The 20,999-nt window shown below is 51.3% G+C and overlaps 3 protein-coding genes across 3 annotated transcripts; 1 reads left to right on the top strand and 2 right to left on the bottom strand.

Annotated features, from left to right (window-relative positions):
- Positions 1-253: 253 nt before the first annotated feature.
- TGME49_217000 (hypothetical protein) lies at positions 254-4,933 on the bottom strand. Its single transcript, XM_002370967.2, has 3 exons — positions 2,971-4,933; positions 1,810-2,297; positions 254-1,103 (listed from the first exon to the last, which is right to left on the bottom strand). Exons 1-3 carry the CDS (start codon positions 4,449-4,451, stop codon positions 982-984), a joined length of 2,091 nt encoding a protein of 696 aa, XP_002371008.1. The 5' UTR covers positions 4,452-4,933; the 3' UTR covers positions 254-981.
- Positions 4,934-4,982: 49 nt separating this feature from the next.
- On the top strand, positions 4,983-10,851 carry TGME49_217010 (hypothetical protein). The gene is made up of 7 exons (XM_002370968.2): positions 4,983-6,013; positions 6,612-6,752; positions 7,143-7,310; positions 7,844-8,480; positions 9,065-9,175; positions 9,413-9,528; positions 9,739-10,851. Exons 1-7 carry the CDS (start codon positions 5,813-5,815, stop codon positions 10,060-10,062), a joined length of 1,698 nt encoding a protein of 565 aa, XP_002371009.2. The 5' UTR covers positions 4,983-5,812; the 3' UTR covers positions 10,063-10,851.
- Positions 10,852-11,008: 157 nt separating this feature from the next.
- TGME49_217020 (ATPase, AFG1 family protein) lies at positions 11,009-20,989 on the bottom strand. Its single transcript, XM_002370969.2, has 16 exons — positions 20,481-20,989; positions 19,907-20,232; positions 19,308-19,415; positions 18,799-18,871; positions 18,269-18,459; positions 17,844-17,948; positions 16,416-16,472; positions 16,109-16,254; positions 15,353-15,500; positions 14,766-14,965; positions 14,208-14,352; positions 13,809-13,912; positions 13,296-13,364; positions 12,653-12,778; positions 12,084-12,143; positions 11,009-11,923 (listed from the first exon to the last, which is right to left on the bottom strand). Exons 1-16 carry the CDS (start codon positions 20,647-20,649, stop codon positions 11,824-11,826), a joined length of 2,127 nt encoding a protein of 708 aa, XP_002371010.1. The 5' UTR covers positions 20,650-20,989; the 3' UTR covers positions 11,009-11,823.
- Positions 20,990-20,999: the final 10 nt, after the last annotated feature.

The raw sequence follows: 20,999 nt of genomic DNA, 5'->3' as shown, positions 1-20,999 counted from the left end.
AATATAAATATATAAATATAAATATATATATATCTATATATATATAGATATATATATATATATGCACCGGCATGTAGACTTCCGATTGTATTTGCCTGTAGTGAACATGGTTTGTGTGGAAGAGAAGCGATCTGTATGTTCTTCCTTTTCACTGGAAAAATGTTTGCCGGTATGTCGTGAAGCTGACGGTGAAAACGGAGCGGCAGACCGCCTCGCGTTCTCTCCAGCGAGGAAGGCAGAACGCAAAACGGACTGCAGTAATAACCTTTTTTTCCAGAGTGGCATTTTTCTCTCGCGTGCATGCAGACGCACTCCCGCGGAGGCTCAGAAACGCAGGTTCTCCAGACGCGACCGTCGCGCCTCCAAGACAAGAAGGCACTCGTCCAGACCGGAGAGACAAGACGCAGACAAACGAAATAGTCGAGCGCGCATGCAACTCTGAAAATGACAACCGATCCTCTCTACTTGGCCATGCATCCGCAAACGCATGCATATATGTGGACGAACGCGAGAGCCACGTGTACGTCCACACAGATACAAACATATTTATATCCACATATATATATATATATATATGTATATATATATATATGTATATATATGGATCCATATAAATATATACATACTGGACTAGAAAAAAGTCTATACTAACGTCAACACGCTTCCATGTATGTAATATATATATATATACATATATATATTATGTGTATAATATGTATTAGAGAGACGATGTATTGTGCCCCTTGTAGATGTCCATAGGAGAGGCACTCTGCAGAAAAAGACAAAGTCCCTCCTAGCTGCATCCGGCTGCTTGGCATTTTACACATTTTCACAAATATATATATATATATATATATATATATATATATATATATATATATATATTCTCGTGCGCCTACAAAAGACATATAAATAAATATATATATATATTTATATATTTATATGTATGTATATTTATAAATGTATTTGCATGGAAGCAAGTTAGCACTGGCTGATCGGCTTGGGCTTCTTGGGAGGTGGTGGGCGTTCCCAGTCTCTCCCGCGTCGCTCTCTGCGCAGCTTCTCGCACTCTCCTCTGAGAGGTACGCCGAACCTCGTGAACACTGCGCGCAAGAAACGAAACAGCGGACAACAGAAACGAAACAACGTTGAAAAGCCTTTGTGCCTCCCCAACCTGGATTCGTGAAGCTCCTGCACCTGTCTCGTGACTGGAGGAACGCTTTTGGCGGCTGGTGTATGTAGGAAGGGTACTCGACTCTTCTGTCGTTCAGTCGCTACTGCTGAAACTGTGTAGAATGTCCTTGCGTCAGTACCCTCGAGCCTCTTCTTCCAAAGAGATTTCATGGAAAACCTAATATTCGCATGCCTCATTGACATCAGACATGTGCGTCCCTCCTATGTCCGCATACTTACATTTGTTGGTTTTGGAGGTTAATACATATACATATACATATATGAATAAGTAACGATATGCATATGCTCACATATGCATGTGACCGTGCCTCACTCGGCTTTGAAAGACCTGATTTTCCTCTTGTGTAGAGCCACACACTCCTACGGTGTCTCGTTTCGAAATATGCACATTTCTTACTTTCCATGATTCGAAACAAAGAAAAACGTAAACATGTACATCCAAATATATATATATATATAGCCAAGAACATGCGTCATGCATCCACTCACACACCTATACACACATCTATCCACACAAAAAAACTATACATGCATATATATGTGTATGAATATAGATACATCTATGTGTATTCTTATATATGCGTATATATATATATATATAATATTCTGGCTGACCGGCTACGACGGTGGCCCACTCTTTGGGCGCGAATTCTTTTTCTTTTTGTAGAGAAAGTTTTCCAATGTGTTTGAGGAGGAGGGCGTTGTTGAAGTTGAGCCTTGTGCAGGCTTGGAGGAAGAGGGCAATCTGCTTTGCAGTGAGGGAGGCAAGCTCCTCCGGACGAAGCAGCAGTTTCTGTACGCAGTCTTCGAAGAAGGCCGAGTCATCGGACGTGATGTTGACGCCTCCGCGTCGGTCGGAAGTCTTCTCGAGGCCTCGAGTGTATGCACAGAAGAGGGTGACCAGCTGAGAAGCAGACAGATCTTGCCGGACCGAGGCGAAGCTCGCGAGTTCTCGGAAGACGCCCATGCAGTTCGTTTGCGTCAGCGACAACGCCCACAAAAGATTCTGCAGGACGTCGTTCGACACCCGCGACGCATCGGTCCGCAAATGCTCCATCAGACAGTCCGAGAGACGCGCCGTCGTCTTGGTGAAGTCGCTGAATCTGGAAACAAAGGCATTTGTGTGCTGGAAGTTCCACATGTACTCCACTTTGAAAGATCCTGAGAAACGAAGGAACTGAGAGACCTCCTCTGTCTGTCGACGCGAGTTTCGAGAAGCTGTGGTGCGCCGCGTACGCTGCGACTAAGGGAGGAGACAGCAGACCGAGCGCTCGGAAACGAAACGACTTCGAATATCCGTCTCCAGAGGCGTAAGTTGACGGCACAGATTTACTGTCGACCGAAAAGAGAGCGAACAAAGAGGAGCTGCGTCCTCAGCGAAAACTCGGAAGGCAACAGAGACGGAGGCCTCGACGACGTTCGCTAAAGACCTCAACAGTTTCAGTAAAAATCTTTCCTCCGCGTCCGGCTGACACAACAGAGCTACACAGCTGTCAAGCGACATACGCAGGCACAGACCACGGTCACTGCGATTTACCAGGTAAAGGAAAAAATTCGAGAGAACTCAGTTTCAGAAACCAATGTTTTGAAAGAAGAGAGTCTCGAGCAGAGCAAAGTCTTCCTGTTGCAAAGAGTCCTCTGTCTCCTAAACAAGAAGGAAACGAAAAGACGCAAAGACACACACCTACAATCGGACATCCTCCAGTATCCCTCCTTTTCTTCTTTTTTCTCTTGTCCTCGCTTGTTCTCTCTTTCTCATGTCCGTGCGTTGCTCACTTGACGTCCTCCTGCGGACTCCGTTCCAGGGGACCAAGGGTGCTTCCAGGGAGGGGATCTTTCAAAGCTTTTTTCGCAGCTTCTTGCTCCAGGACTCCTCCGTTTTTCATTAGCGCTCTGCTCGTCTCGAGCAGCTGGTCTCTGAAGATCTGGCGTCCGAGGAGCGCCAGTCGCAGCAGCAGAGCTCCCAAGACGGAAGGAAACTTCTTCGCCTTCTCCGAGTACAAGTTCACCAGGCTCCGGACTTCCTCGTAGTCGCGCGCCGCCTCGATCCTCCGCAACATCTCAGGTTCGCTATACAAGCCGAAATGTGACGTCGTCGACAGGCCGGTGTAGGTGGTGCCAACCTCCAGGACTGACGGCGCTCCAGCGACCGAGACCCCATCCGAGGCAGGCGCGCCGTCGCGCTCCGCCCTCGGCTTGCTCTCTGCTGAAGAAAGAGAAGGACGAAAAGCAGAAGGATCTGCTCCCCCCACAGATGGCGGCTCTTGAGTGAGCTTCTCGCTTTCCTCGCGCTGCTGTTGCAAGAGAGTGAAGTACGCCAGCTGCGCGAAGGGATCCATAGTGCCCTCAAGCGTCCGCTGCTGAAACGGCGGGGAAGCCGCCGGGGGAGACACACCTCGGAACGCAGGCGCAGAGGACGGGGGAGAGGAGGCGAAGGCCGGCTGCGGCGCCGGTGGAGGAGGCGGCCTGCGTCCAGTGAGAAGGACTGGAGAAGGGAAAGGAGGAGGAGGTACCGCAGCGCTGCGATGCAGGTTCTGAGAAAGCGGAGGCGGAGGAACGGGAGGGGAGAAAACGCGAGGAGCGAGAGGCCTCTGCCGCTGCGGAGCCGACAAAATCAGCGGCGCCACTGGAGGCGGAGGCGGTGTACATACACCCGGCTGCGGGCGGAGAGCGAGAAGGCGAGGCGGAGGGAGTTCTTTTCTCTGGCCTTTGGAGTAGCGGTCTCGGCTGTCGCAAGGCTGTTGAGTCTTCTGTTGACTCGGCTTCTCTGAAGGGGAGTCAAGGACTGGCGGCTCGCTTTGCTCCGCTGGTGCTTCGCCGGTATCAGGTGTATGTACACCCGAAGTGGCAGGTTCTGGCGAGTCCCTGACCGCGGTTTCTTTCGGCGTTTCTTTGCATTCATCGGACTCGGCAACGGCCTGCGACGGACCTTCCGCGAAGGCGTCTCCTCTCGTCACAGATTCTCCAGTGTCCTTCTCCCCTCCGGTGTCTTTCTTGTTCTCCTTCTTGTCTTCCTCCTCTTCCACTCCTGACGCCTTGTCTGTCGCTGCGCGTTTCTTCCGAGCCTTCTCTTCCTCGCAGTCTCCGCGTCTCTCGGCAAGAGGCTTTGCCTCCGTAGTCTCTTCCACCTCTTGCGTCTCCGCAGCCGTCGGAGCTTCCTCCGCCTTGCCCCGGTCTGTGTCCGTAGGCCTCGTGTCTCTCGCGTTTCTCTTCTTCGCTGCAGAGGCAGCCTTCGCCTTCGCTTTTCCTCGAGCCATGGCCGCCTGTTCACACGGTGAAAACGTCGGAAAAAGTCTATTTTTCGCAGCCACTCATCAACGCCTTCTCCGGGGGTCCACGGAAGCCCAGCGAACGCGCGCCTGCATCTGAGGGCACAACGGAGAGAGCGGGGGAAGGCGGACGCGTTTTGTCAAGAACTCTGCGAGGAAAGAAGAAAGAACGACGGGTGAAGAAATGGAAACAGGAAAAACTCCGGGAACTCCGCCAGAGAGCGAGGGACTTTTGCAAAAATGTGCCAAGACGAAGGACGAAACATCGGAGGGGCGCGTCTTCTTTTCCTCGCAAAAAGCTCTCCTTCAAAAAAAAGATGGAGGCACAGGACATCCACTCTGAACTCGCTGTTCGCAGAGAACCTAGGAAGCTGGAACTGGGTGTCTGTTCCTCCTCCGTCTCTTGCGCCACCGAAAAGTCACTGGATTTCGCATGCAGGTTTCGCAACGCGTTCTCCTGCCGAGAAGAAAGGCAACACAACTTCTGGAAGCTCCCCCCTCTCTGAAAAGAAAAAGAGTCGCGGAGACTCTCCTGTCTAAAACGGAGACGAAAAAAACGCGTTGAGGACTTTCGCCACAGCATGCGTTTCCCTGAGGTTCGAGCTTGAGAAACATGTCAGGGAAAAGCGTTGGTCTCTGAGAAAGGACCTTCTCCCGACGAGGAATGTTGTTGCTCTCGCAGTTTCTCTCGTCCATTTTCTCTCTGTTTCGTTTTTCACCGTCAACGGAGCTCTCGTCTCCGCTCTCCATCTCTTCTCTCCTTTCCCTGTGTGCCCTGCCCGACGTCGATGGCGGAGGACGCGTCAAGCGTAGTCCTGCTGATTGTCAGAACAAAGTCGTTCACAGCTGAAGTGTAGAACTACCGCGGATTCGCCTTGCTTTCCACTCGCCGTTCGCAGTCGTCGGAGGCGCTTCCTGCGAAAGCATCCCTTTTTGCGTCTTCGAACTCTCTTCCTCTCCCTGCCTGGGTCGCGAGAGGAGTTTCGTATTTTTTGTACGACCTTGAGAGTACCGCCTGACGACTCTGTCTCTGCCCGACAGCGAGAGAGAAGCTGTCTGCTTCCACTCTTCGCTGTGGATGTGGAAACCTTCCTCCTTCTTTCCTGTCCTTCTCCGTCTCGCTTCCTGCTCATCCTCCGCGCTCACGGCCTGCGTTCTTCCGGCTCGCCTTCGTCCGTCTGCTGTTGTCTTCCATCCCTGCTTTTCTCGCTCGAGGCGAAGAACTGGTCGTCCTCGCACTGCCGACCGTACTCAGCTCCTGTCTGCTTTCTGTCCACCCTCTGTCCGCGTCGTCTGTGCTCTCCCTTCGCGCTTCTCTCGAGCTTGAACGTCGGCGCTCTCCCGCTCGTATGTCTTCGGCAAGAAGTCGAAACATGGAACAGCCGGAGAGAGAACAGCCGCCGGGCGGCGCAGTGGCGAAGCGCGTCTGTTTCAAACAGGAGCAAGAAGTTAGATTCGTGGAGAAATGGGCAGGAGAAGGCTCCTCTCCGCAGGCAGAAGATCACGAAGACACAGCTGCAGACCTCGACTGTCAGTACTCCAAAGATGAAGTACGCTGGCTCTCCTTGTCCGTCAACGACAACTCTCTATCAGTGTGTCTGAGAGTTTTCGAAGCTTGTTCGACTCTCTTCTACAGCACTCTCTCCACGAGCGAATTCCGCGCTCTGGAACGTCAACCTGTAGTCTTCTGTACATGTCTGGAAAGAATCTCTGTCGACGTCTAGATCTCCACAAATCCATGTAATAGCGACTTGCAGTCGGACGGCTTCTGCCTCTCCCGCTCTCTCTTCAGGTCTCTCGTGATTCGCCGTCTCCGGCTTGACACCTTGCATGCTCCATTTACAGATACGTGATATACATATATATATACATATATACATATATATATATATATATATACATACATGCATATATATATGTGCATATATATACCTATATTTTTATGTGTGTATACCTAGATGTATGCATATGTATAAGTGTGTATGAAGACGGGTGTTTTGTGAAAAGTATTTTCGTTCACTTCGTCGCACGATTTGTTTCTGCGTTTTTTTTTCTTGTCCGGCAGTCTCTGCTTGTGCCGTCTGTGTTGACGTTGCCCTGCGAAGGCGAGGAAGAGCTCCGTTTCTTCCGCGAGGCTGCTCTGTGCAGGTGGAGAAGATTCGACGACGAAAAAAGGTTCTGGCGGCCGGTGTTGGCTCCCTCGGCTACGGCGTCGGTGACACAGAAGTCGACACAGTCAATCTGCGCTCCGCCGCCGTCGCCGCCTCCGAGGCAGACCCAGAAGTCGAGGTAGATAGAAGACTGAGAGCAGGAAACGAGAAGAAGACGAAGAAGAAGATGAAGGGAGAGGAAGAGAAAGAGAAACGAGAAGGAGAAAGGCGGAGAAGGGAGGGGAGACCTATGAGGATAGAGGGGATTTCGACCTCCGCGACGAGGGAGGGAGAACGAAGAGGAACGGAGCGAAGGCTTCGGATCGACAGCAGAGAGACGGTGCTGCGGCCTGAGTGAGCAGCGGAAAAAGGATTTTCTCATCCTCCATCCTCTGTGTGTGGGGTGTTGCTGTTCTCCAGAGGCTTCTGCGAGCTCTAGAATGCATGACTTCTTCCAGAATGCGAACTCCAAGAGCCGCGTCTCTGAGTGTCTCTTCGCGCGTCTGTGTGGTGCCCTGTGCGCTTGCAGAAGGACGAAAAAGGAATCGTCTTCGAGCCGTTCAACATGCGCAGAGAAATGCAGGAAGGCGTTTTCGACGAGGAAGGGAACTACCTTTGGCGGACGAAACAGCCTGCCATGGTCGCCGACGGCTGGCTCGACGCCATCGACGCTGGAGACGCCAGCACTGCATTTCGCGTAAGAGAAGAAAAACGCTGAAGGAGAGAATGGAGTGCCAACTGCGAAGCAGGAACGGCGGACTCCGACACAAGTCGTTCACCGGCTTTCTCGATCTCCATGGCGGCGCCAGTCAGCTCTCCTGCAGGCTGTGTCTGGACTGCAGTCAGAGTAGTCAAGGGAGCGATGTGCTCAGCTCCTGGTGCACTGTTGAAAACATTTTAGAAAATCGCTAGAGAAGCGGGAGGAAAAAGAGACAGAACAGCAGAAGCCACACATGCTTGCTTTTCGCGTCAGCGGTTTTTCGTTTTTTTGAAGAAGATGGAATTCGAAGAACTGCGTAGGTCCTCGCTCTTTCATCCTCTTTCGTTTTCCACGGAATCTGTGCAGCTCTGGGGTCCGCCTTCCACCTTTCATATCGAGTCTTGTTTCTTCTCCTTTTGGCTTTCTCCCTGCTTTTTTTTCGATCTCGCGTTCCTCCGTGTCTTTCCTCTCTCTCCATGCGTCTCCTGCGGCTTGTCCTTGACGCTTTTCTCGCCTTGCTGATCTTCCAGACAGAGGAGGCGCGGCAGCGGGCGCTCTCGGAGATGTGCGTGGAGGCGGAGGCGACAGTCGTGGACATCCCGGAGAGTTTGAGAGAACTTGCAGAGCTTCTCGGTGTTGGCGAGTCTCCGACGGACGCAATGCGCCGCATCAAGGCCGCCGCTCGGGAGCGCGACCGCGCGTCTGGGGAGGCGCGGAGACAGGAGACAGCGCGGAGAGAGCGGGGGAACAGTGCAGACGGCGCGCGAGAGAGCAAGCGCCGTCGGGAGGAAGAAGAAGAAGACGACGCGTTCTGTCGGCCGACCGCGAAGCGCACCCGCAGAAAGAAGCGCGAAGAAGACTCTGAACACCTGGGAAGCGAGGAACCGGAAGGCGAAGAAAAAGCGAAGGAAGAAGCGAACGCAGAGAAGGAAGAAGCGAACGCCGAGAAGGAAGAAGCGAATGCAGAAAAGAAAGAAGCGAATGCAGAAAAGGAAGAAGAGAAGACTCCAGAAGGGGAGAGAGGAGAGAGGCGAGAAGGATTCGGGAGAAAAGATGCGCGCGTTTCCAAGCGCAGGGAAGCCAATGGAGGCAGAATGAATGAGGACGAACTGCGCGTCTTCAACGCCATCACAGACCTCTGCTCCAGCCTCATGGCTGTCGGGAAGAGTAAGACATTCACATACTCTCTGCGAAAGGCAAATTCCGAAATCCCCAGACTTCGTCCGCCAGTCTCCTCGACTTTGTCGCGTCGCGGACGTCGACTTGGCGTTCGAGAGGCACCGAGAGAGACAGCTGTGTGGTGGATGCCTGGGGTCCGTACTTTGTGTGAACTCCGAGTTTTACGCAGACATGTTTACATGCGTCAATCTGTGCGTCTGCATGCAGCTGTACAAAAGTCTAAACACCCGCTTCACTTCTGGACAGAGATGCACGCAAAGTATATTCCATCCGATCGTCTCTCCGCGTCTCCTTTTTCTCTGCCGCAGTGTACGGAGGGAAGCATCTGGCACCCTAAGCGGGTGTCTTCCCCCCCGTCACTGTCTGCTGCTCCATGTTCGTAATAAACGCTCACGTCAGGGAACGCAGAAGACTTCAAACACAGACATATACTTTTGAATGGATAAAGCCTCAGACATAGAAATTATATATATATATATATATATATATGAATGTGTGGAGGACGATGTGCATGGAATTGTGCATGTACCTGTCCGTGTAGCCCTGTGGAGAAAATGTTTTTTTTTCTTTAGATGTTTATTTTCTCCGGAAAGAGGATATTTTGAATGAGATCGAGAAGAGCGTAAAACCGGCGACTGATGACGCCACGGCAGACACGGAAAGTGAAGCCGCGCATGCAGAAGGTAAAGTCCTTCACTTGAAGTCTGCGTCAAAGGATTTAGATCTTGCCCTGTCTACTCATCGTTCCTCTCCTCCCGCTGTGCCTTTCTCCCGTATATGTGTATGTTGGTATTTTCCAGGACGTCGCCTTCTGTGTTTTCTGGATATCTGTCTCTCTTCTTCTCTGCCTCTCTTCTTTTTCTTTTTTTCTCTCTTCTCTTTCTTGCATCGCACAGTTTTGCATGTTTTTATTTTTTCAGACGGTAACTCAGGGGAGGCGGCGACGCTGTGGCAGTTCCGCTGGCTGAACAATCCAAGCGACACCGCCCTCCACGGACCTTATCCGTCCTCTCTTTTTCGAGCCTGGATTGAACAAGTGAGACTGAAAACAAACAGGTGTGTTTGGCTTCGGCTTGGTGTCGTCGTGCTTCTATCTCTTCTCTCTTCCTTTTCTTCTCTTCTTTTCTTCTCTTCTTTTCTTCTCTGCGCCTGTCCCCAGTTCTCTTCCATCTCTGTTTCCTCTGTTTACCTCGCGATCTTCCCCGCGTTAGTTCTTCTTTTCGTCTGTCTTTCCTGTTTGTTTCAGGGATTCGTTTCGGACGAGACGGCGATGGAGGTGCGACAGGTCTCTGCTTCCAACGACCCGCTGGACGGCCTGTGGCTTTCGTGGAGAGACGCAGACTTTCGCTCTGCTCGCGAACAGGAGGAAGACGAGAGGCGGCGCGAAGCAGAAGAAGACGAGAGACAGCGCGAAGCCGACAGCGACGAAGAGCGCGCTCAGGCGAGAGAGCGCCGCCGCAAAGAGAGCAAGGAACGAGGAGAGGAAAACCAAGAGGAAGAGGAAGAAGCCAAGGAAGAAAAAGAGTTCAGGAAAAACGAACGCGTGATGCGAATGCTCCAGCAGACCTAGGGGGTGGCGCGTTCGTGAGAGGGCGCCGGAGAAACGCCGAGAAAAGAAAAGTGATGACTGAGACTCGAACCAAAAAGTCACGATGACACAGGGACCTTTCCCCATGTAGATCTTCGTTGCCATCACTTGCAAAGCTGGAACGATGTCAATGCATCCTACATAAGTGAACAAGTACTTGATGCAGATATATAAATATATATATATATATATATATTTATATATATATATATATATATATGTATATATGTATACATTCCTAGATCTGTTTGAGGAATCTGCGGGGGTTCGCAGGTGATAGGATTTCGTGCTGGAGAAGCGTAGACATTTTGCTTGCTTTCCGACTTCTCCCTGGGGATGCGTAAAGAATTTTCTTCGCTCTTTTCACTTTAATCGGTCTTCTTCACTCTGTGGATTCCTCCCCAACGCAAAAATCGAGCAAAGTACGCGATCTCGGACAGTGCTTCTCTTCCTTTCTCTTCTGCTTCTCTGTCCCGCTCGTCTCCTTCGCACCGGTCCTCCCTTGTCTCGATCGTTGTTTCTCTCTCGCCTTCTTCGTTGTTCTCGCTGTCTCTCGCGTTCCCCTTTCTCTTGGATTTTTCCTTTTTCTCCCTCCGTCTGGAGAAAGGGATCTGTCTGGACTGCGGCCGTCCAAAGAGCGTAAGAAATCGATTCCTCTTGTCAGAGAATCGCTCGAGAACGGATTCAAGAAATGCGGATGCAGAAACTTCCTGCGCCTCCCTCGTGCCGGCCAACTTCGTTCTCCATGGCCCCCGCTTGTCCTCACATCCGAATCGTTCTCTTGACACAGACAACCACCAAGAAAACAAGTATATAAATATATATATATATATATAAATATATATATACATATATATAAATATATATATATATATACATATATATAAATATATATATATATATATAAATTGTATGAGACTCTTCACATGTGTATATGCATATATAGGCGAAGCTGTGCGTTCACAATTCGATGAATAAATGCATATGCGTCGACCGAATGACGCTTGCGTAGACGAGGGCAGAGAGCAGTGGCGAGGAACGGAAGCGCGTAGTGCGCCCCGATGCGCGACGTTTGTTGCCGAAATTCATCGTTTGCGTGGAAAGAAAACTCTCGAGCTCCCCGCCGAGAATTTTCTTTGGAGCAAAGACAGCGAGAGTGAAGAGACGCGGAAACGTTTCCTCGCAGTTGAAGCTCCACAGCAGAGAAAAACAAATCCAAAATTCCAGCGACCGAGAACGAAAAAACGAACATCTCGCTCGCATGCCGTACACCAGAACTGCATGCACCGGCAATTCAACCCAGGAGGATCTCCACGATGCACAGTGAAGAGGCACCTCCGGAAAACCTCCACTCGCCAGTGCACAGCTTCCCTCTCTCAAACGCATCCCCATGCTAATATCAGTGTGCAACCGTACACATATACATATATACAGATATATACTATATATATATATATATATACATGTATAAATATATTTATGTATATACATATATATAAATATATATAAATATATATGTGTACATGTTCATGGAAATGCATGCTGATAGTTGTTGTTCTCTATGTCCTTTTGATACACCACTACACAGGTGGATCCAGCTCGAACATATCTACAAATGAAAGCACAACATAAGGAAGGGTGTGCACAAGGGGATGCCGCGCCATGAGAGCGAGGGAGGACAAGAATGGGGAACTGGCCGACAGAAAAGAACATTGCGATGCGAAAAACGGTAAATTCTCATCTTCACGCTGGAGGCGTTGGAACGCCAAAGAGACGCAGGTCCTGCAACTTGAAAATTTTCTGATGATCCTCCAAGTAGCTCGTCGAGATCATGTCGCGAATTCTGAAAAACATGCGCATCAAACGCTCCAAAACTCCATTTCTGCGAGTGGTGCATGCACCCCCCCAACACACTTGCGCATGCACTCAAGAGTTGCCTGGAAGAAGCTGAATATTTGCAGAGACACTGTCTGTGTGTAGTGAAGGAAAAGACTTCTGCTCACCTCGAGACAGTTCTGACGTAAGCGAACTGGATATCTTGCGCACCCGAAGATCCGCCCTCGCTGAAGAAAAAAATAAAAGCTGCCTCCCGCATGCCCATTGAAAATGCTGGAGACTTCTGCACTCCTGGTTCACATACGCCCACCCGTGGACAAAGATCAGCGCCTGCTCTCCACGGTTGAATGGCCGCCAAACATGCATGAATACATCTCCGCAGGTCCGCATATATGCATGCATGAATATATCTACTTGTATGTATCTACTTATATGTATCCACTTGTATGTATCTACTTGCATGCATCCACTTGTATGTATCTACTTGCGTATAGGTATGTACACACGTATGAATGCATGCATGTATGAATGTATGAATGCATGCATGCGTGAAGGTGTCCAAGAATACGCATGCGTCGCAGAGGCCTTCTGATGCATGGCCGGCAGGGTGCATGGATGCAGAGGTGAGGCGGTCGAGAGGACGGAGACGCATATACAGACTTAGATGCGGTTTCTGCCGCTCGTCTTTTGTTCGCTTGATTGGCGAACGAGCAGCTTCGCGTGGAAAGAGGCGGACTTGAAAAGCTCGTAGCCGACGGCTTTGGGGGAACCGAGAGTCGCAGGCCGGCCCTGGAAGAGGAAAACGTTTTTCTCTGTCGGTCGCGTCACATCGAAGTTCAACATGTGGAAGTACAGCCCAGATCTGGCCAGAAGACAGAAAAAAAGAGAGAATTTCATTAAAAACTCGGAATCGCCTCGCTCGCTCCGAGAGACAAGCACCCCACAGTCAACGCGTGATGTGCGTCTCCTTGACAGTCCTGTTGCGTTTTTCAGATGCGCGAAACGCTGCATGCACCTCCACCGACGAACCTCCTGCATCTCCTGCGCGAAGGACATCCGGTGTTTCTGTCTCACTTTCTCGCTGGTCACAGCTTATCTCATTGGAACGGACGTCCAAGCACAACGGCATTGCGTGGACGCTAGGCAGGTCCAATCTCTCTGCTGCAGTTCGACAGAGAGAACCAAAACTTATCGGTTCCTTCTTTTTCTATTAATTAGATTATTGTTATAAAAACAAAGATCTTTTAAAGAATTTACAGCTATAAATAAGAATTTTGATATAAAAAAATCTATAAAAATTTTTTTTTTGAATACGTTTTTTATAGTCTGTGTTTGTCTCCTTCTTCTTCAACGGCTTCGCACGCTCCATGCAGGCCTACCGAATGGCGTCCAGCGGCAGAATGCCTTTCGATTGAACGTCGATCTTCTCGAACACCTGCAGAGCAGCTCTGCGGTGAACGAAGCGACAGCAAGAAAACGAATTCAGAAAGACTCGAAACCGACCCAACCGCAGGGATAGGGTCTGGAGAGCGAGCGGCGCGAAGGACGCGAGGTGCAAGAAAGGCGAAAGCAGCAAACAGAGCATCCGACGCCTCACAGGTCCTCCGCACAGTTGTGAGAGAATCCCCAAAAACAGAACAGAGAAAAGGAATGCCTGTGGAAACGAAACAACCAGCTTCCACGATCTGCTTGAAGCGCGACAGTTCCTACTTCCTCTCACGCTTCCATCTCCCGGCTCCTCTTTCTCTTCTTCCCCGTTCTGCCTCTTCTTCTCTTGCACGCTTGCAGCTTTCCTCCCCAGCCTTCCTGTTCGTTTTCTCCAGCTTTCCTGCTCCTTTTCTCCACCTTTCCTGCTCGTTTTCTCCATCTGTCCTCCCCGCTTCTGTGCCTACTCCGTGGAAACTCCGACGGTGAGGTGGGCGCCTTTAACCCAGTTCTCCCGGTTGATCGCAGCGTCGGCGTCTTGACTGATGGATTTCTCGCTCTCGAGGAGGAACTGGAAAACGCGCATTTCCTCGCACAACCTCACAAAGAGACTGATGCAGACATCGAGAGCGCGGCCAGTGCGCAGACAAGAGCAAAGCCAAGAGGAGCAAGGAGAGGCATGAGACGATCCTATGACTCAAATGAAGATATGGGTGAGATGCATGCAGTGGTAGTATATGGCTAGCGCGGTCTCACAAATCGCCGTCTCTGTCACTGCATGCAGGGGCACTGACGTCGGTGTCCGCAGCAGGACTCCAGCGGCGCGAGATTGGAACTTTTTTTGGAGTTCTGTCGGGAGTTGTTACCGGTTGCAAAGCCTCGAAAAAGGCCTGGACCGTCGGAAACTTCTTCTGGATCGCCTGGCGAAGCTCCTCGAAATTAGCCGTCGTCGCCGTGATGCCCAGCAGGCGGAACGGCGGCGCCGCCGCATCGAAAATCACCCGCACATGCCTGAGAGCATCGCAGTCGGCCGCATGCAGGGAAATGTGAAGGCATGCAGCCGGCAAAGACCCGCGGAGAAAAGAACCGCTCGAGAACGGCGCGTCGACAGAAGAGAAAGAAAGACACAGAGACGAAACAGAGACGCCCGGAATCCCAAGCATCGCGCCGCCGGCTCCCAGTCTCCTCCAAGCTCTTGGCGGTATATTGTGCCTGACGTCACCCTGAGCGGCCGACGCGCTGTCTGGGCAGAGCGACGCCGCCGTCTGCGCTTGACGCGCGACAGACGGTCCACGGTCGAGAGTGCATATCGACCGATCACGGGGAACTAAACGATCCAGGCTGAACGTTGGGGATTGCTGCCTGCTGTCTTCTATGGCGTCTACGCCCGCGAGTCTCCCCGGCGCCCTCTGGTCTCTCCTGACTTTTCGTAGAGGACGTCGACGAGGTCAATGAATCTCCGAATTTCGTTGGGGAACTGCTGCATGTCTGTCAGCTCGGGGATTCGACTCAAGAACACCGTGTGGAAGTTCCGCGCAACTGCCAAGAAATCAGGAGTTCCCATTGCAGCCTCGCACAAATCCGCGAACGCAAACTGCGCAACGCCCTTCGCCATCAAAGGCACCTGTGAACGGAGAAGAGAGCGAGACGAGCAGAAGCGAAAGACAGGGGAAGCTGAGGAGAGTGACGAACAAGAAAGAGAAGACAAACACACGAAGAGAGAATCAAACAGGAAGAGGCGAAGCGCGACCGCCACTAAGCGACGCCCCGACGCGCAGAGACGCTGTAGTTAGAGAAGAAAAAAAACTCTAGAAAAGCAAGACACCCGAAGGCGCAGCGAAATCGGGGAAGCACCGAGGCGCGCAACTGGCGGCTGATGTCCAGAGAACGCAAAAGAAACGCCTTGTGCGCAGCTGAGGAGGGGGAGCAACACTGAGCTCGGAAAGACTGTCGAAACTACTCTTTGAGGACGAGACTGCTGAGAAGAGAAGAGAGTCTTGCTCGAACGCACCTGAAGTTCGCGGCCCATGGCGACCTGGACGACGCCAGGCTCTGGCTGTTCACCCTGAGTAAGACCGAGCATCTGTTTGAGAATTTCTTCCTGAGGCCTCTCACGCACAAAGTATAAACCGTGAGAATTCGCCGCCATCTTGCTCAGCCTGCAAACATGCAACTCACCTCGGATCCCCCTGAATCTCTCTCTCCAGACGTACTAGGCATGCACCATCTTTCATTGCATCCAAATAGCCATGGACATGTAAACACATACATATATATGTATACGTATATATATATATATATGTTGGAAGAAGCAAATCCAGGTATATGCATGCACATGACTAGGCGCTTCACGTGAGTCGATAGACAAAGGTGGATGTTTTTTTGCAGTTCTGAGAATGGACGATCAGCTGTGGGACTGTGTCCCCAAACAACTTACCTGCGCGCCTACCTGCGCGCCTGCACTGCCAGAAACGCTACAGGAATACATACATATAATGCACACAATACATATACGTATACATATATATATATACATATATGATGGATCTATTCATACCTCTACACACACATTCATATATATATATATATATAATGCATTTATATACATAAATATATATATATATATTAAAGACGCATCGAAGTATATGTATATATAGCTACACAAGAGTAGAGTTATGCGTTTACACGCCTGTAAGTATTTGCGTTTTTTTTAAGAAAGCCGACGAAAGAGTTGAGGAAATTGGGAGCGCGTGACTGTTGGTCTCACCGGTAGTCTTTGTGGGTTTCAATATGGAAGACCTCGCAGGAGTCCAGCAGGAGGTCGATGAACGGAAGGAAGCGCTGGCGATTCAGACCGCCTTTGTAGAGGTCCACTGGCGGTCGATTCGAGGTCGCGACGACGATTGCGCCGAACTGCGAAGGCGCAAATGCACAAAGCTCGAGTTGTGGAGAGGACGGCCGGAAGCAGGAGAAGGCGAGAGGCACGAAGGGCAACTCCCCGGCGAAGCAAAAGCGGGGAATGCAGGGAGAGAGATCACACGAAGCAAAGGATAGTGTAAACCGAGAAGACTTACGGAGAAGAGAAATTCGAAAAGGCGTTTGAGAATCATCGCGTCGGTGATGTGCACGACCTGCGAAGCAGGAAGGAGAAGCAAGCGTGAGACGAGCATGACCCATGTGGAGTGACGCTGGCGTCGACAAAAAACACTGAATTCCAAGACTCTCTGCGGTCTGTAGCAGTTCACTGGGTCTTGGTCTCCTCCTTTTCAGAGAGCATCTCGAGAAACAGAAGGTCGCTGCACCCCCCGACGGAAAAGAACCTCGAGCTCATCAAGCCTTTCCACCTCCAGCGAAGGCAAACATCAACGTATCAAAATCACGGGGATGTCGAGCATGCGGCGGACGCCGTCCTTGTCGAGAAGCTCATGGCAACCAGGCACAAACTTCGAAGCGCAAAAGAACGCGGAACGCAGCTCGACACAAGAGAAAGAGAGCACCCGAAAGCTGCGTCCGCAAGGTAGCCGCTCAGAAGGAGAAACAGAACGTCGAGAACGCGAGAGCAGATGAGAGAGAACTGGACGAAGATCCCTTCGACGAGAACGGAAAAGACGTGCACGGACGACAACCCCAGGCGAAATCAATTTGCCTTCAACGGTCCAGAGGAAAGCGACAGAATGTGGAGAAAAGGGAACTGAGCAGGCGCGCCAGGACTGCCAACCGCGCGCTCTGCCAGACGGCGACGCAATGACAACGCGTTCGTCAAGAGATGTCACAGGCAACAGGATCTTCAATTGTTTTTGGAGAAGCACCCGGAAAGAAACTCGAACGCAGAAGACGAGGAAAAGCGGCGCAAGGAGAAGAATCCGGAAACAAAGTGAAGACGTCTCGTCACTCGCAATCCGCCTCTCATCAACGAACCACAGGTCCTCCAGCGAACGATCCAGTGGCCTGCCGTTCGGCACTGAAAATCGTGCAGAGTGGAATCCTGCCGCGTTTTGTTTTTTCTCTCAAGGAACTGAATTCGCTTCCATGTTCGGTGACTCGGTGCCTCATCTGTCTGGCTGTTCGCTGCCTGACGAGGGTGTGTTGGAGACCCATGCGCAACAGGCAGCGCATCTTCGAGCTCTCCGCTCGGCGGTGAGTCGGCGAACGCGACAACGACAGAAGCTGTCTCCGACGATTCAAAGACAAGGCAAGAGACGCGTCACGAATCCCCTCCTCCCTGTTTCAAGCGTCGCGACGACTACAGCAAACCGAAGGCTTTTGAACGAGACAAGAAAGCCTGTCTCCAAGTGGAACAGCTCGAGATCACCCTCCGAGCGCAGTTTCCCGATGACACGAAGCTGACGTCCCCCATCACCAGAAACGTGAGAGACACACACAGCTGAGGAAAAGAGACTTCAAAACGCGACGCGCGAGGGGATCATTGAACAAAGACCTCCACGCTTCAAAACTTGGTCACCTTGAGACGCACCATAGAATAACGCGACTCCCCGTCTCACCTGAAATTCATCGAAGCACAAAACCTGCGCCTGAGACCGAACCTGCTTCGCCACCTCGAAAAGCGGGTCCTCGTAACGCCGCTGAGACTTCACGCGATGGAGTGCCTAGCAAAAACACAAGACAAGCCGCTCGCGCCTCGATCCACAAACGCCGTCCCCAACCTAAATGGACAGGTACATTTTCAGGTTTCTGCGCCTCTTGACACAGAGCGTCACTCATGCTCGCGTACGGAAACAAGCATATAAATATATATATATATATATTATATCGAGAGACACAAACGCATAGATGTATACACGTATACATACACAGTTGTATATGCATGTCTGCATCCGTAAATTTATACATGCGTATGTATGTGTATATATATATATATATATATGTATGACTTTCTTTCGATAGTGCGTCAAGGACTTTGGATTACCTCTTGGACTTCCACCATGAACTGGTGAAAGTGAATTCGTAGTTTGTGTTTGATTTTCAGACAGTCGTAGAACGCATCCATGATCATCGTCTTGCCTTGGCCGACGCCTCCGTAGATGTACAGACCTCGAATCTCCGGGCGGATTCGAGGAACGATCTCCTCCTTCGCTTCGTCGAGAGACGTCGCGAGAGCTGGGCGCGAAGAAAGAAGAAAACGAAAGAAACGAAGTTGCTGCTTATCCACACGGTCGCTTCGATCCTTCGCATCCTCCGAAAAAGCCGCGCACTCCGTAGAAGGAGCATCGCCTCCTCAGTGAACGAGGAGTTGCTGAAAAACGAGCTCTCTCTCTGTTTTCGTCGTTCTCTTGGGTCCTCTCGTCGTTCTTTCTCTTCTCTTTCGTCGTTCTCTTTGAAGTGATCACAATTCTCTTCAGTCTCCTTTCCACGTCTCTTCGGTGGCGAAAGCAGCAAACTTTGCAGAAGGCATGCTCGGCTGCTCAGACGAAGCCTTTCTTCGAACCGGAAACTGACCTGCGACGCGCTCGCCGTCCGAGCTTCTGTCTCCCCGCCACAGTCGAGAAAGAAGGCCGAGGCCCGTTTTCCGCTGTCGATACACCACAGACATCCGAAACACAGTCTGAGTCGCAACTGCCTGTCATCCCCGCAATTCGTCGCTGTACGTCCCTCCCCAAAAAGAGAGTTTACACACGCCTACGAACTCCACTTCGCGACGCACCGCCGTCGCCTTCGATCGCGAAGCTCCCTCCTCCCCCCAGGGAAGATGAGTCTTGCAAGCAACCTGCGAGTGTGTAGCGCCTCTGCATTCCTCCCTGTACACCGAAGCACTCGACCGAACACGATCTGAATAGAGCCGATGGTCGTTCTGCTCTGAGGAAGTCTAACAGTCGCGAGAAAGTGGACGACGCAGTCGCGCATGCACGCGAGGAGTTCGAAATACGTAGACAGACAACTGCGCATCTCCGCAGAGGAAAGAACCGAGAGAGGACGCAGACAGCCGCGCCGCCTCAACAGGGACTTGCCTCGTTGGCAGACGAAGGCGGTGCAGGCGCGCTGGGAGGCCGCGCCGTCAGGGGGTCGAAGGGATCGCCTGACTTCAAATTAAATGCTTCGATGTCGTCCATGAGAACCTACCCACACACACACACGCACACGCACATGCAGACATGCAGACAATAAGGTATATTAAGAGATGCATTTTATCCCTTGAACAATGCGCGAAGTTGTCTGCCTTACGGCCTTCCAGTCCACGCCTGCACATGTATATATGTTTTTCTCCATCTCAATTTCTCTGTATCTGTCCTTCTCTCTCGACCTCTAATTGGCTGTGCCTTCTTCGTGTCTGTGCACAGCCCTAGCGCTCTCTGCGGCGACCCATGCGTATGGGGGTCAGCCTACCATGAAGCGTCCTTAGAAACGTTCGTTTCAGCAAATATATACAAACGTATGTATAGACAGACATATACATATGTGTATATACTTATGTCGTGTGCAGCGGTGCCGAACGAGAAGGAAGTGGAGTTAGGTATCACTATATTGACGTATACGCAAGTCTCTATATTTATCCTCAGGTAGACCTCCTCTTGCTCAGCCGAGTGGTGCTGCCTTGCGTCGTTCTTACCTGCAATTTACTCATGAGTTCCTTCTGTGCTTCATTGGGTTCGAGGTTCCCTTGACGCAGCAAGGCAGAGAAGTATTCCAAGAGGGGGGTAGGATTGTCGGGGTCGACTTCGAGGAAATTTTTTTCCAGATCTTTTTCTTTGACATGATACGTAGGCAGTCCTCGAAGAATGTTGGCCGCCTCCGGGCCTGCAAGGCCTTCCTCCTCCGTCACCATTCCACTGCGTGTCGTCAAGAATCGCCTTCTGTCTCGTGCGAAACGCAGAGCCTCTGCATTTGCTTTCCTCGCCTCTACGAGACTCCACCGTCCCGCATATGTGCCTGAACCTGGAAAGAAGGGGGAACACAGGAAAGCGGCGACGCAGTTGAGACGGTGAATCTTTCTCGCTTGTTGCCACGATCGACGGGGTGGAACGGGAAACTGGAAGTGTTTGCCGATGGCCGCCGCTTCGTGAGGATCCCAGTACACCCCAAACACAGAGAAATGAGGCACTTGTAGCACCGGGGGTGACAAGCCAAGACTTTCCTGACTTGAGCTCGCAAAAAAATGTGTTTTGTCAACGGAAGAGACACACCGTGGCGGCTCTCCGAGAGCCCATCTGTGAAGATTCGGCGACCATCGCGGTTACTGGAACAGCCGAGGAGAGGCCTGAAACCTTCGTAAGGCGGGCGGCAGCAGCGAGGAGCGCCAGCCCCGTCGATGGGCACCAGCCGAAGGGAACGAAAGGAAAAAAGTGAAGCCATGGCGCTTAACACTTGCGCAGACGACAGGCACAGGATGCCCGAAAATCATTCTGGGGGCGGAAAGCGGCAGAGAGGCGACGCCGGGGGTGCTGAGGCAAGCCCCGAGGTCCCACGAGCAGCTGGAAGAACGAATCTCTGCTTTTAAGCCAGGAAAAACGCCTTTTCTCTTCACAATTCCCCCGGTAGCGGAACAGAGGGAGGGGGTTGCGAGGCAACCGGCTAGTCAAACTGAAGAGCGGCTCTCGCTCGTGACGTAGAAAAAGGCGGTGCCAGCACAAAATATGCAACCACCATTTGCCTGAAGAAATCCGACAGCGCTCAAGGAGACAGGCAAGGAAATGCGGCAAGAC

The sequence above is a fragment of the Toxoplasma gondii genome, chromosome XI (genome assembly GCF_000006565.2).
Source record: "Toxoplasma gondii ME49 chromosome XI, whole genome shotgun sequence".
Classification (NCBI taxonomy): domain Eukaryota; phylum Apicomplexa; class Conoidasida; order Eucoccidiorida; family Sarcocystidae; genus Toxoplasma; species Toxoplasma gondii.
This window is presented reverse-complemented; position numbering and strand designations above follow the sequence as displayed.

Excerpts from the sequence above, each read along its gene's own strand:
- TGME49_217020 (XM_002370969.2), bottom strand. The coding sequence starts at position 20,649 with ATGGCTTCACTTTTTTCCTTTCGTTCCCTTCGGCTGGTGCCCATCGAC. Across the intron at positions 12,779-13,295 it reads CTGCCGCTGGACGCCATTCG|ATCTGGGCTGTACTTCCACA; the intron begins GTAGGCCTGCAT and ends TCTTCTGGCCAG. Across the intron at positions 12,144-12,652 it reads GTCGGCTACGAGCTTTTCAA|CGAGGGCGGATCTTCGGGTG; the intron begins GTCCGCCTCTTT and ends TTTTTTCTTCAG.
- TGME49_217010 (XM_002370968.2), top strand. The coding sequence starts at position 5,813 with ATGTCTTCGGCAAGAAGTCGAAACATGGAACAGCCGGAGAGAGAACAG. Across the intron at positions 9,176-9,412 it reads TGAAGCCGCGCATGCAGAAG|ACGGTAACTCAGGGGAGGCG; the intron begins GTAAAGTCCTTC and ends TTATTTTTTCAG. Across the intron at positions 9,529-9,738 it reads TTCGAGCCTGGATTGAACAA|GGATTCGTTTCGGACGAGAC; the intron begins GTGAGACTGAAA and ends TGTTTGTTTCAG.
- TGME49_217000 (XM_002370967.2), bottom strand. The coding sequence starts at position 4,451 with ATGGCTCGAGGAAAAGCGAAGGCGAAGGCTGCCTCTGCAGCGAAGAAG. Across the intron at positions 2,298-2,970 it reads AGTCCGCAGGAGGACGTCAA|ATTCAGCGACTTCACCAAGA; the intron begins GTGAGCAACGCA and ends CTTTGTTTCCAG. Across the intron at positions 1,104-1,809 it reads GTGGGCCACCGTCGTAGCCG|TGTTCACGAGGTTCGGCGTA; the intron begins GTCAGCCAGAAT and ends TCTTGCGCGCAG.